We start from the raw sequence: 15,173 nt of genomic DNA on the forward strand, positions 1-15,173 counted from the left end.
GACATCCGGGGCTTTTTCATTTTTACATCCATTTCTGTAGCAGCTCCCTCAGGCATTTCAACTTCACCAGAAGGCACTTTGAGTTCAATGCTAGGTGGTTGGACGTTCATCTTGACCTCTGGTAAAGTGACATTTTCATTTTTTTACGATTGACATTTATAGATGGACCTTTAAGGTCAACACTTGGCTTTTCGATGTTAATTGCTGATATTGTCAGCTTGGGTTCAGGTATTTCAGTTCCATGAACCTTGATGTCCTTGTCCAAATCTGGCACCTCTATTGTGACATTTGGAGAAGCTGCTCCAAATTTAGGGAATTTTAAAGTTGGCATTTTGAATCTTGAGGGGGAGCCTACGGTATCTTTCACATCAACTTGAATCTCTGGAGTTTTCATTTCCAACTCTGGCTCTTTGACCTCCACCTTTACCTCAGGAAGAGAAATATCCACCTCTGGAAGACTGATATCAACCTCTGGTGCTGTCACTTCAGGTTTTGAAAATCCAAATTTGGGGAATGACATTCTTGGCTTTCTCATTTTCACATCAATATCTTTAGAACCGGCTTCTGGTATTTCAACTTCAACAGAGGGCCTTCCGACTTCCACATCAGGTAGTTGGAGGTCTGCTCTTCCCTCTGGTAAGTCGACATCTACATCTGTCTTTGACAGACTTAAGCCAATTTCAGGACCTTTAACTCTTGGCAATGAGAGTCCAAATTTGGGTAATTTAAATTTACTTCCTTGTCCCTCAAGCTCAATATCATGTTTCATTTCAATTTGAACTTCTGGAGATTTCATTTCCACGTCTGGCTCTTTGATCTCCACCTCTCCTTCTGGAAGCGAAATATCCACGTTGGTAAGACTGATATCTACCTTGGGTGCTTTCGCTTCTGGTTTTGAAAACCATCCAAACGACATCCGGGGCTTTTTCATTTTTACATCCATTTCTGTAGCAGCTCCCTCAGGCATTTCAACTTCACCAGAAGGCACTTTGAGTTCAATGCTAGGTGGTTGGACGTTCATCTTGACCTCTGGTAAAGTGACATTTTCATTTTTTTTACGATTGACATTTATAGATGGACCTTTAAGGTCAACACTTGGCTTTTCGATGTTAATTGCTGATATTGTCAGCTTGGGTTCAGGTATTTCAGTTCCATGAACCTTGATGTCCTTGTCCAAATCTGGCACCTCTATTGTGACATTTGGAGAAGCTGCTCCAAATTTAGGGAATTTTAAAGTTGGCATTTTGAATCTTGAGGGGGAGCCTACGGTATCTTTCACATCAACTTGAATCTCTGGAGTTTTCATTTCCAACTCTGGCTCTTTGACCTCCACCTTTCCCTCAGGAAGAGAAATATCCACCTCTGGAAGACTGATATCAACCTCTGGTGCTGTCACTTCAGGTTTTGAAAATCCAAATTTGGGGAATGACATTCTTGGCTTTCTCATTTTCACATCAATATCTTTAGAACCGGCTTCTGGTATTTCAACTTCAACAGAGGGCCTTCCGACTTCCACATCAGGTAGTTGGAGGTCTGCTCTTCCCTCTGGTAAGTTGACATCTACATCTGTCTTTGACAGACTTAAGCCAATTTCAGGACCTTTAACTCTTGGCAATGAGAGTCCAAATTTGGGTAATTTAAATTTACTTCCTTGTCCCTCAAGCTCAATATCATGTTTCATTTCAATTTGAACTTCTGGAGATTTCATTTCCACGTCTGGCTCTTTGATCTCCACCTCTCCTTCTGGAAGCGAAATATCCACGTTGGTAAGACTGATATCTACCTTGGGTGCTTTCGCTTCTGGTTTTGAAAACCATCCAAACGACATCCGGGGCTTTTTCATTTTTACATCCATTTCTGTAGCAGCTCCCTCAGGCATTTCAACTTCACCAGAAGGCACTTTGAGTTCAATGCTAGGTGGTTGGACGTTCATCTTGACCTCTGGTAAAGTGACATTTTCATTTTTTTACGATTGACATTTATAGATGGACCTTTAAGGTCAACACTTGGCTTTTCGATGTTAATTGCTGATATTGTCAGCTTGGGTTCAGGTATTTCAGTTCCATGAACCTTGATGTCCTTGTCCAAATCTGGCACCTCTATTGTGACATTTGGAGAAGCTGCTCCAAATTTAGGGAATTTTAAAGTTGGCATTTTGAATCTTGAGGGGGAGCCTACGGTATCTTTCACATCAACTTGAATCTCTGGAGTTTTCATTTCCAACTCTGGCTCTTTGACCTCCACCTTTCCCTCAGGAAGAGAAATATCCACCTCTGGAAGACTGATATCAACCTCTGGTGCTGTCACTTCAGGTTTTGAAAATCCAAATTTGGGGAATGACATTCTTGGCTTTCTCATTTTCACATCAATATCTTTAGAACCGGCTTCTGGTATTTCAACTTCAACAGAGGGCCTTCCGACTTCCACATCAGGTAGTTGGAGGTCTGCTCTTCCCTCTGGTAAGTCGACATCTACATCTGTCTTTGACAGACTTAAGCCAATTTCAGGACCTTTAACTCTTGGCAATGAGAGTCCAAATTTGGGTAATTTAAATTGACTTCCTTGTCCCTCAAGCTCAATATCATGTTTCATTTCAATTTGAACTGGAGATTTCATTTCCACGTCTGGCTCTTTGATCTCCACCTCTCCTTCTGGAAGCGAAATATCCACGTTGGTAAGACTGATATCTACCTTGGGTGCTTTCGCTTCTGGTTTTGAAAACCATCCAAACGACATCCGGGGCTTTTTCATTTTTACATCCATTTCTGTAGCAGCTCCCTCAGGCATTTCAACTTCACCAGAAGGCACTTTGAGTTCAATGCTAGGTGGTTGGACGTTCATCTTGACCTCTGGTAAAGTGACATTTTCATTTTTTTTACGATTGACATCTATAGATGGACCTTTAAGGTCAACACTTGGCTTTTCAATGTTAAATGCTGATATTGTCAGCTTGGGTTCAGGTATTTCAGTTCCATGAACCTTGATGTCCTCGTCCAAATCAGGCACCTCTATTGTGACATTTGGAGAAGCTGCTCCAAATTTAGGGAATTTTAAAGTTGGCATTTTGAATCTTGAGGGGGAGCCTACGGTATCTTTCACATCAACTTGAATCTCTGGAGTTTTCATTTCCAACTCTGGCTCTTTGACCTCCACCTTTCCCTCAGGAAGAGAAATATCCACCTCTGGAAGACTGATATCAACCTCTGGTGCTGTCACTTCAGGTTTTGAAAATCCAAATTTGGGAAATGACATTCTTGGCTTTCTCATTTTCACATCAATATCTTTAGAACCGGCTTCTGGTATTTCAACTTCAACAGAGGGCCTTCCGACTTCCACATCAGGTAGTTGGAGGTCTGCTCTTCCCTCTGGTAAGTCGACATCTACATCTGTCTTTGACAGACTTAAGCCAATTTCAGGACCTTTGACTCTTGGCAATGAGAGTCCAAATTTGGGTAATTTAAATTTACTTCCTTGTCCCTCAAGCTCAATATCATGTTTCATTTCAATTTGAACTGGAGATTTCATTTCCACGTCTGGCTCTTTGATCTCCACCTCTCCTTCTGGAAGCGAAATATCCACGTTGGTAAGACTGATATCTACCTTGGGTGCTTTCGCTTCTGGTTTTGAAAACCATCCAAACGACATCCGGGGCTTTTTCATTTTTACATCCATTTCTGTAGCAGCTCCCTCAGGCATTTCAACTTCACCAGAAGGCACTTTGAGTTCAATGCTAGGTGGTTGGACGTTCATCTTGACCTCTGGTAAAGTGACATTTTCATTTTTTTTACGATTGACATCTATAGATGGACCTTTAAGGTCAACACTTGGCTTTTCAATGTTAAATGCTGATATTGTCAGCTTGGGTTCAGGTATTTCAGTTCCATGAACCTTGATGTCCTTGTCCAAATCAGGCACCTCTATTGTGACATTTGGAGAAGCTGCTCCAAATTTAGGGAATTTTAAAGTTGGCATTTTGAATCTTGAGGGGGAGCCTACGGTATCTTTCACATCAACTTGAATCTCTGGAGTTTTCATTTCCAACTCTGGCTCTTTGACGTCCACCTTTCCCTCAGGAAGAGAAATATCCACCTCTGGAAGACTGATATCAACCTCTGGTGCTGTCACTTCAGGTTTTGAAAATCCAAATTTGGGGAATGACATTCTTGGCTTTCTCATTTTCACATCAATATCTTTAGAACCTGCTTCTGGTATTTCAACTTCAACAGAGGGCCTTCCGACTTCCACATCAGGTAGTTGGAGGTCTGCTCTTCCCTCTGGTAAGTTGACATCTACATCTGTCTTTGACAGACTTAAGCCAATTTCAGGACCTTTAACTCTTGGCAATGAGAGTCCAAATTTGGGTAATTTAAATTTACTTCCTTGTCCCTCAAGCTCAATATCATGTTTCATTTCAATTTGAACTTCTGGAGATTTCATTTCCACGTCTGGCTCTTTGATCTCCACCTCTCCTTCTGGAAGCGAAATATCCACGTTGGTAAGACTGATATCTACCTTGGGTGCTTTCGCTTCTGGTTTTGAAAACCATCCAAACGACATCCGGGGCTTTTTCATTTTTACATCCATTTCTGTAGCAGCTCCCTCAGGCATTTCAACTTCACCAGAAGGCACTTTGAGTTCAATGCTAGGTGGTTGGACGTTCATCTTGATCTCTGGTAAAGTGACATTTTCATTTTTTTACGATTGACATTTATAGATGGACCTTTAAGGTCAACACTTGGCTTTTCGATGTTAATTGCTGATATTGTCAGCTTGGGTTCAGGTATTTCAGTTCCATGAACCTTGATGTCCTTGTCCAAATCTGGCACCTCTATTGTGACATTTGGAGAAGCTGCTCCAAATTTAGGGAATTTTAAAGTTGGCATTTTGAATCTTGAAGGGGGAGCCTACGGTATCTTTCACATCAACTTGAATCTCTGGAGTTTTCATTTCCAACTCTGGCTCTTTGACGTCCACCTTTCCCTCAGGAAGAGAAATATCCACCTCTGGAAGACTGATATCAACCTCTGGTGCTGTCACTTCAGGTTTTGAAAATCCAAATTTGGGGAATGACATTCTTGGCTTTCTCATTTTCACATCAATATCTTTAGAACCGGCTTCTGGTATTTCAACTTCAACAGAGGGCCTTCCGACTTCCACATCAGGTAGTTGGAGGTCTGCTCTTCCCTCTGGTAAGTCGACATCTACATCTGTCTTTGACAGACTTAAGCCAATTTCAGGACCTTTAACTCTTGGCAATGAGAGTCCAAATTTGGGTAATTTAAATTGACTTCCTTGTCCCTCAAGCTCAATATCATGTTTCATTTCAATTTGAACTTCTGGAGATTTCAGTTCCACGTCTGGCTCTTTGACCTCCACCTTTCCTTCTGGAAGCGAAATATCCACATTTGTAAGACTGATATCTACCTCGGGTGCTTTCATTTCTGGTTTTGAAAACCATCCAAACGACATCCGGGGATTTTTCATTTTTACATCCATTTCTGTAGCAGCTCGCTCAGGCATTTCAACTTCACCAGAAGGCACTTTGAGTTCAATGCTAGGTGGTTGGACGTTCATCTTGACCTCTGGTAAAGTGACATTTTCATTTTTTTTACGATTGACATCTATAGATGGACCTTTAAGGTCAACACTTGGCTTTTCGATGTTAATTACTGATGTTGTCAGCTTGGGTTCAGGTATTTCAGTTCCATGAACCTTGATGTCCTTGTCCAAATCAGGTACCTCTATTGTGACATTTGGAGAAGTTACTCCAAATTTAGGGAATTTTAAAGTTGGCATTTTGAATCTTGAGGGGGAGCCTACGGTATCTTTCACATCAACTTGAATCTCTGGAGTTTTCATTTCCAACTCTGGCTCTTTGACCTCCACCTTTCCCTCTGGAAGAGAAATATCCACCTCTGGAAGACTGATATCAACCTCTGGTGCTTTCACGTCAGGTTTTGAAAATCCAAATTTGGGGAATGACATTGTTGGCTTTCTCATTTTCACATCAATGTCTTTAGAACCTGCTTCTGGTATTTCAACTTCAACAGAGGGCCTTCCGACTTCCACATCAGGTAGTTGGAGGTCTGCTCTTCCCTCTGGTAAGTTGACATCTACATCTGTCTTTGACAGACTTAAGCCAATTTCAGGACCTTTAACTGTCGGCAATGAGAGTCCAAATTTGGGTAATTTAAATTTACTTCCTTGTCCCTCAAGCTCAATATCATGTTTCATTTCAATTTGAACTTCTGGAGATTTCAGTTCCACGTCTGGCTCTTTGACCTCCACCTTTCCTTCTGGAAGCGAAATATCCACGTTTGTAAGACTGATATCAACCTTGGGTGCTTTCATTTCTGGTTTTGAAAACCATCCAAATGACATCCGGGGCTTTTTCATTTTTACATCCATTTCTGTAGCAGCTCCCTCAGGCATTTCAACTTCACCAGAAGGCACTTTGAGTTCAATGCTAGGTGGTTGGACGTTCATCTTGACCTCTGGTAAAGTGACATTTTCATTTTTTTTACGATTGACATTGACATCTATGGATGGACCTTTAAGGTCAACACTTGGCCTTTCGATGTTAATTGCTGATATTGTCAGCTTGGGTTCACGTATTTCAGTTCCATGAACCTTGATGTCCTTTTCGAAATCAGGTACCTCTATTGTGACATTTGGAGAAGCTGCTCCAAATTTAGGGAATTTTAAAGTTGGCATTTTGAATCTTGAGGGGGAGCCTACGGTATCTTTCACATCAACTTGAATCTCTGGAGTTTTCATTTCCACCTCTGGCTCTTTGAACTCCACCTTTCCCTCTGGAAGAGAAATATCCACCTCTGAAAGAGTGATATCAACCTCTTGTGCTTTCACTTCAGGTTTTGAAAATCCAATTTTGGGGAATGACATTCTTGACTTAGCCGCGCCCTCAGTTATTTCAACTTCACCAGAAGACACTTTGAGTTCAACGCTAGGTGGTAGGACCTGCACTTTGACTTCTGGTAAAGTGAACATTTCAAGTTTTTTAAGATTGACATCCATATCTATAGATGGACCTTTAATATCAACACTTGGCTTTTCAATGTTAATTTCTGACATTGTCAGCTTGGGTTCTGGTATTTCAGTTCCTTGAACCTTAATGTCCTTTTCCACATCAGGTACATCTACGGCGACTTTTGGAGCAGCTGCTCCAAATTTAGGGAACTTTAAAGTTGGCATTTTGAATCTTGAGGGGGAACCTACAGTATCTTTCACTTCATCTTGAATCTCTGGAGCTTTAATGTGCACATCTGGCTGTAGGACCTCCCCATTTCTTTTTGCAAGACTGACATCAACCTCGGATGCTTGGATGTCTTTTCTCCTCTCTGCTCCGTTGACATCTACCTTTTTTTGGGAGAAACTTTCAGCACCTTTTACTTTTGGTAATGAGATTCCAAATTTGGGCAGTTTTAATTCTCTATCTTGTTCTTCAATTAATTTTTGTGTCTTCACGTCCACATCCACAGCTTGGTCATCAATGTCTATAGCTCCTCCTTTGATGTCAACTGAAGTTGCTTCTCCATTCACTGATAGTTGAGTTTCTGAAAATTGTCCCCCCAATAGCGAATCCAGTTGTGTTATTCCAAACCCAGGCATTGGCATCTTTGCTTTCTTTGACTTCTTATCTAATCCTTTAGTGTAAGGAATAACATTTGTCTCCTCAGCTTTGATGGTTGACCACTCAGGTACTGGTACTGCCAACTCTTTTTCCCTTTCCAATTGGCTGGGAGATCCTTTTTGATGTATATTTTCCATTCCAGGTATCTCTACGTCCTCTCGTTTATGGAGTTCAATTTGGATTTCAAACTCGTTGGTCCTTCCAGCTTCCTCTTTTCTTTTTTTATGGTATATTTCTGTCATAGTAATAGGTTCATGAGCACCTAGATCAGAAAGTGTGTTCTTTGGCAATTTGATTGTGGTAACTGAGCTCCTGCTCAACTTTTCAGGTGAAGCATTTATGTCAGTCTTTTTGACATACGTGTCCAACTGTGCCTTTATGTCTGTGATTTTAGACACGGTGGTATCTACTTTCACGTTTACTCTTTCTGCATTCACATCTGTCTTTGTGATTTCTTGATGAGCAGGCAGTCCTACAGTGTCACCCTTCGGCAGCTTGAACCCCGGCAATTTGGAGACAGCCTCTTTAACTCTGTCAACGTCTATAACCATCTGAACACTCTGCGCCTGAATTTCTTCAACAGGAAGAGTGAATGCTGTTTTAGGCTGTTTGATCACTGGGGTTTTGGTGCCAGTTGACGATGCATCTTCCATGCCTGGGATCTCAATATCATCACGGTTTGGAAGTATCTTCAACCCCTTATCCTCAACTTTAAGGCTTTTCTCATCCATTTCTACAATCTTCACGTCTGTCATTTTTATAGGTTCGTCAGTAACAAAGTGAGCAAGGTCCTCCCTTGGCAGCTTGAACTTGGTAGCAGTCCTTGTACCAATTTGTACTAAAACGTCATCAATGCTTGTCCTCTGTTGGTAACTTTAAAGCCTGTATTTCCATCTGCAAGTCAGGTTCCATTGTTATACTGGTGACCTTAGCATTCATTTCCTGTGCATTTAAATTTGTTTTAACATATGTTTCTTTCAAGTCTCGTTCTTGTCCAACCTGAGGGGATTTTCTGATAAGTCCTACATCTGACATGTCTATTGGGAGTTGACGCTCCTCCAGCTTAGTATGTGATACTATAGTTGGAATCAGCAAGGTATTGTCATGTGCAGACAGATCAGATGAAATGATATCTGCTCCTGGTATCGTCATGCTTTTTGGGGATGATTTTACATGTATGTCTTGCTTGTGTTTGTCTTTTTTCTCCTTTTCCTTGATCCTAAACTTTAGTTCTGACCTCTCTTTCTTCTCTTTCTTCTTTTTCCTTTCCTCCAGAGATGTCTTGGTTAAGGGACTTTCTTGATCAGCAAAAGCAACTGTTATGTCTGTGGTTTTCAAAGTTTTGTCCAGTCTGATGAGTTCTACCTTGTGCTGTTTGGTTTCCGAGCCTGTCAGGTCTGGAAGAGTGCATTCATTTTTTATCTTGGTGGATTCCATTTTTTCTGATTCTGATTCAAACACATATACTTGAGGTGTTTCTCCTGATGTGCTCTCTAGATCATCCGGTGAGTATATGTCATCTTGACTCTGTTGGATTTCCATAACTTGCACACATTCTATGTCTGTGTCTTGGTCTGACTGTTCAACAGACCTGCTCTTGTGGCCCTTCATCTTTAGACTTGACAACTTTATCTTCTGCTTCTTTGTCCTGCCCTTGACAGCCTCCTGAGATTTGATTGGCGACTCTGTGTCACTTGTGGTTGGGCTTAGCTCCAGCTTCCTTTGATCATCTGCATCTGCGGTACTGTGAGACCTCTTAAAATGGGACTTTCGACTTTTGCTGAAGGAGGGGAAGTTGGGCCAAGAGATTCGGTCACCGTGCCTTTTTGTCTTTGAATGTCCCCTCATTTCCAGAGAGGAACCTTGTTCCACCTGTAGGATAAAAAAGTGAAATGTTGATTGATTGCTTCATGAGAAAAAGAGCCAAAGACATAACACTACTCTACAGATCCAGAAAAACAACATAGTGATAGTTACTTGGGTAAATTCAAGGGCTGGTTCACTCTCAAGGGTGGATATCTTTATTGGTTTGCGTTTCAGAAGTAACTCCATCTTGTAAGGCTGTGCATGTTCCAATATCTGAATGGCATCTTCATATTTAACATCGTCAAAATACACTGTGGCACTGAGTATCTGATCACCTGAATGAACAAAAGGAAGACATAGAAAGATCAATAAATCCCCATTTGAACTGTTGAACAGGCATATCAAAGAGTCATATCAAAGAGTCTCTTACCCTGGATAGCAAAAACAATCTTGGCTCCATTACTTCATATTTCACCCATTTCACCCCACATTTCACCAATATGTCCTTTGCTTTCAGATTAACTATTTGGTCTATACTATAGACTCTTGACTACAGACTCTAAAGGCAATTTTATTTTTTTATCAACTTCTGAAAGAGCATGGTATGAGCTAGTTGTCTGCTTACCCTCATGTACACTAAGAAGCTTTGAGGCTGGGGACTCTGGCCTCACTTCCTTAATGAAGATTCCCTCCTTCCCTCCTCCGCTCACAACAAGACCCTCGGCACATGTCTCTTTTGCCATTCTCACAATCACTCCCGACTCTGAGCTCTGAGTTTACAGGAAAAAATTAAGAAAGAAAAAAAAATGAACATGTTATGTACCACCAATGACAACCTGAAACAATGCTTCTGCATGAGTTCAATATAATGCAGACATGTCTGACCTCCAGTTGACTCATCTTGGCAGGGGAGCGCTTTTCAAAAAGGGACCCAAAACCCCTCTTTCCTTTCTTGCCACTCCCACCTCCACCCTAAAAGGAATGTTAAATGAATCAGTGTCTGACAAAATTCGAACTACAAGTCACCATGGTTGGTTGAAATATAAAGTATTGTACCTGTTTATCAATGTCAGTGTATTTGTCAGTCTCAGGGTATTCATCTACAGGGGAGGATCCTTGTGGGCGAGGTCTCTCCCCCTCTATAAATTCAGATGGCTCTTCACATATCTGGAACAAAAATATGTATAGTTCATTTTGTTGCTATATAGGGATTAATTAAAAATGATAATTTAAGTTGTGTGTCTTTCCCATAGTCTTTAGTATTCACATGATGTCCACACATGCAAGAAATAGGTTTTTCATATCAGTAGATCCACTCACTGAATCATCCACCGTGTCAGGCTCTGGTCCCTTCAGACTTCGTCCGGCCCCTATTCAAAACCAAGAAGAAAAAACAGTAAGAGCATATTCAGTTCAAGGTAAACCACTACAGTTGTCAAAAGGTTAAGTCTCAGAATATCTATCATTAGATAATCAGGTATTAGAGAGGATTTCAATGTTTTGTTCACATGTTTAGTGAATATTATCTTGATATTACAAGAACAAAATAATTCAGATGTATTTCACAAAACCGAGCCCTGGACTGACTGATCCTCTCTGCCTGTCTTACCATGGGAGCAGAATTGTTTTGAGAAACTGGAGCCCAGGAGGAGATTATTGGAAGTTCTTCCTGGCAAGAATTCCCAAAGGAACCAGCTTCTGCAGCGCCTGTTAAGCAATCCACTCTATCGATCTGGAGATTTGACTTACAGCCAGTGTGGCTGGCTAGCCTTGAAGTCTAAAGTAGGTAAGGGAGTGTAGTTTTGAAATTGTATAATCCTGATCAATGCGATTGTTATTATTACCATCATCCATGATACACAATCATGCTGTGATCATATTTTCTGTTGTTCAGTTACCCTGCCGTGATGCCACAATTTCGGAGAAATAAAACAACTATTCAAAAACAAATGATGGTGTCAATAGGGTCATAATAGCTGCTGAGTACCCTCAATGGTTGGACAAATCTGAAGCTTCATATCACAATAGGCCTCTGTAAGTCACTGGTCAGATCACTGCAGTGGTAGAAAAGCAGTGGTGAAAAGCAGGGGTGTCTCACAAAATCAGATGTTGCAGTAGGCTGAAGTAGCAGTGGGGTTGTAGAGACACTTTTCATGTTGATGTGAAAATCAAGATTATCTATAAAATATGCTGTAACAAGGTTACAGTCGAGACCACTTCCCCGCTCAGCATTAGACCTATCCAACGCTGAGTTTGCGTTCTAAGATACTGTATGTGATATCGATTGACTTACTTTGATATGTGTTCCGGTCTAAACGTTGCAAGCAATAAAGTGTACGAGAGCATTCAACCGTAAACATGTTTGATATGTGTTCCGGTCTAAACGTTGCAAGCAATAAAGTGTACGAGAGCATTCAACCGTCTGAAGGTACGTATTACTTTTCTACAAACAGGTTCTCTCATCAAAATGCAATTGTAATTTGCTTATAAATTCTGAGCAATCTGTGATAATATCCTTTTAAAGTCAATGTTGTGCCTACTGGGTGAACAATGATCTGTCTGTAACCACCAGTGGTCAGTGCTTTCAGTATAATTGTGTTGCAAAAACATGTGTTCATTAACAAAAATCTTTCCTATGTTCAACAACTTCCTCATTGAGTACAAATAGTTCTTACCACAGTATTTTAGACCTCAGACTGCAGATCTGCTTGGTTCCCAAAACATGTATTACAACATGAATAGATTTCAGAATAAGAAATCAATTGACATGTTATGCTCCACTTGAAAACATCCTGGTTAGTTTGAGCGATAAGTAATGGGGCATTTTCTGTGTACACAATCTTGTGTGTGCACTTGTGAGTTTGTGTGTATAGGTGTGGGAACTTCCTATGGAAAGGGTGTGTCATTCCCTTAGCAAGTACCTTATGAGCAGTGGTAAGTCGTTTTTTGGGGTATCTGTTCTTTACTTTACTATTTATTTTAAAAAAAATTACCCTCTGTAATCTTGAGGGGATTGATCTTTGACCCTCTCTATCTTTTTCACTCAACATTATTCACGATTCTAATCAGAAGTATCCATAATCGTGGTAGCATCCACATTAATGTAGAAGTGTTTAGAAACATTCTATCCTTATTTATAATAAAAGTGACTCAAAAATGACACTACATTATTTACCATTAATTTCTATTGGGCACAAAATAATCTGAAACACAATCAAAACTAACTGCAAATGCATCCAACAAGTTTGATGTAGTCAACTTTTGACTACTTAATTTATAAGAATCTTTAGGGGTGTTAATAATTTGGACCCCTACCTTTTTGAGAAAAAAATATATAACTTCTTAAACAAAATCTCTTTCTCTGAGCAATTGTATTAGTATAAAATAATATAAATTCCCAATTTTTTTAGCATACAATATAGCTCAGTATTTGAATTATTTATTTTATACAGTCATTATGGCTCATTTTTATCAAGGGTATCAATAATTTAGGACCAAACTGCATCAATATAATGCCTTGTCATCCCTACTGGCGCTGATCTGGCGTACTCACTGAACACAGATACTGCGTTTGTAAATTATGTCTGAGTGTTGGAGTGAGCCCTGTTGGTCTTTAAAAAAATATATAATAATATTTGTGCCATCTGGTTTGCTTAAAGCTACAATTTGTAACTTATTGGGTGACCTGACCAAATTCAAATAAAAACGTTGGTTATAGATCTGTCATTCTCATTGAAAGAAAATCTAAGAAGAAGTAAATCTGTTCTATGTGCACTATTTCTATGCTTCCCGTTCTTAATTAAGTTTTGTTTTTTGCATCTTTTACTTTTCGGTTTTATACATCTGCATAGTGCACCTTTAATATAAAGAATTTGATGTGTAGCTTTTACTTTTTACTTTTACTGAAGAATGACAATTTAGTACTTTTTCCATCATAGTACTTAAGTACATTTAAACCAGATACTTTTAGACTTTTACTCAAGTAGTATTTTATTGGGTGGCTTTCACTTTTACTTAAGTAATTTTCTATCAAGGTACATAGCTGCGGGAAGTAGGGGTGCTGAGGGTGTTGCGGCACCCCCTGAAAAATCTGGAATAAGAAAAAGATTAATCATAAAATATTTGTATTTTTTTCACCTTTAATATAAAGAATTTGATGTGTAGCTTTTACTTTTTACTTTTACTGAAGAATGACAATTTAGTACTTTTTCCATCATAGTACTTAAGTACATTTAAACCAGATACTTTCAGACTTTTACTCAAGTAGTATTTTATTGGGTGGCTTTCACTTTTACTTAAGTAATTTTCTATCAAGGTACATAGCCGCGGGAAGTAGGGGTGCTGAGGGTGTTGCGGCACCCCCTGAAAAATCTGGAATAAGAAAAAGATGAATCATAAAATATTTGTATTTTTTTCACAAAAGTTGTGCACTAGGCCTTTACTAGTCCTGTATTATCAGACTAATATAACCTTCTGTAGCTCAGGAAAAAATTCTGCCCCTCAGTAATAGAAGCAAAGTGTCTGCTAAATGGCCATCACTACTACTACTACGTTTGCTTTTCCAACACAGCTAATCCAAGCACATGAAAACAATGTCATAAAGAAATTATTATATAGAGAGCGCTTACCTGAAGGAAAAATGTCACCCTCTAAGCTACACTAGCAACCTGATTTATCCTGTTAATGCTGCCTCACCCAGATTCCACTGTGGACCAACAGACTGAATGAAACTGCCAACATAGCTGTTTTGTTTTTGCTCCCAAGAGAGTGAGTGACCAGCCTCTGATAGACATATAAGGGTGGATACGGCCTTCTAATCTAGATCAATCTTGTAACAGTATGAGTAACACAGGAGGAGACAGTCAGGATTGGAGAGTTGATAATCATATTTTAAATTCATTCTCAGAAAGGTGTGGATGTTCTCCAACATAAATGTAAATTGACCGGATTTATGTCTGTATATTATAACCCTTTGCCCTCCTACAAGGAATGTACACTGCAGCTATGAATAGAAATACTATGTCAAGTTTATGGTCTTCAGAAAGTTCCACTCTAATCTCACAGGGACTTATTTACACACATTTTTCTTCAGATTGAATGATTATCAGCATCTGTACATGATCAGAGGGGAGGGTAATGCTGGAGAGGGTTATGACTGTAGAGACAGTGGGCTCAGTGTTCTCTGAGAAACAAGGGAACTCTACCTTTGTGAGCTGAACAGAAGTGGATGCTTAAAATCAATTTGTTCCCTTTATAACTTGTATTAAAATGCGAAATACAACTACATGCAATGGTAGAGAGAAATAGATTTGTACACTATAAAGCAGTGTTCCCTCCTAAGAGAATTCCCTTCTCAGGATAATTCATTTATTGTGGTATGAAGCTAGACAATCCTACAAATTGATATCTCCATAAAAAAAAGACCAGAAAATGCTAATGTTCATGTTATATTCTATTTCCTTTGCAGGGGCTGGCATATATTCCTGTACCTAAAACTGGAACTAAACGTGAAGGAACTCCTTACTCAAATATTTGTCATATGGGTGCTGCAGAAAGGTGATATGGTGACACACTATTTACCAAATTATCCACATGAATTCACTTTCTGCCCTACTTTAAGTTAGGTGTCCCTACAAAATGTGTTGACATAGTAATTGCATACTGTATGGCAAGTGTAATTAGTTACACCATTTTACAATGTGGTTGGTGTGATTGC

General features: G+C 39.7%; 1 protein-coding gene across 2 annotated transcripts; it reads right to left on the reverse strand.

Annotated features, from left to right (window-relative positions):
* Positions 1 to 2,994: 2,994 nt before the first annotated feature.
* LOC106586451 (neuroblast differentiation-associated protein AHNAK) lies at positions 2,995 to 14,201 on the reverse strand. 2 transcript variants are annotated; one of them, XM_045716863.1, is made up of 7 exons: positions 14,086 to 14,201; positions 10,778 to 10,827; positions 10,514 to 10,624; positions 10,343 to 10,429; positions 10,083 to 10,227; positions 9,629 to 9,792; positions 2,995 to 9,523 (listed from the first exon to the last, which is right to left on the reverse strand). In XM_045716863.1, the coding sequence occupies exons 4-7, from the start codon at positions 10,355 to 10,357 to the stop codon at positions 8,501 to 8,503; spliced, it is 1,347 nt and encodes a 448-aa protein (XP_045572819.1). In that variant the 5' UTR covers positions 10,358 to 10,429; positions 10,514 to 10,624; positions 10,778 to 10,827; positions 14,086 to 14,201; the 3' UTR covers positions 2,995 to 8,500. The 2 variants fall into 2 exon arrangements, with proteins under 2 accessions (XP_045572819.1, XP_045572816.1); XM_045716860.1 differs by having other exon boundaries at positions 3,877 to 9,523; positions 14,086 to 14,177.
* Between the last annotated feature and the right edge of the window lie 972 nt (positions 14,202 to 15,173).

This window comes from Salmo salar, chromosome ssa01, assembly GCF_905237065.1.
Source record: "Salmo salar chromosome ssa01, Ssal_v3.1, whole genome shotgun sequence".
NCBI lineage: Eukaryota > Metazoa > Chordata > Actinopteri > Salmoniformes > Salmonidae > Salmo > Salmo salar.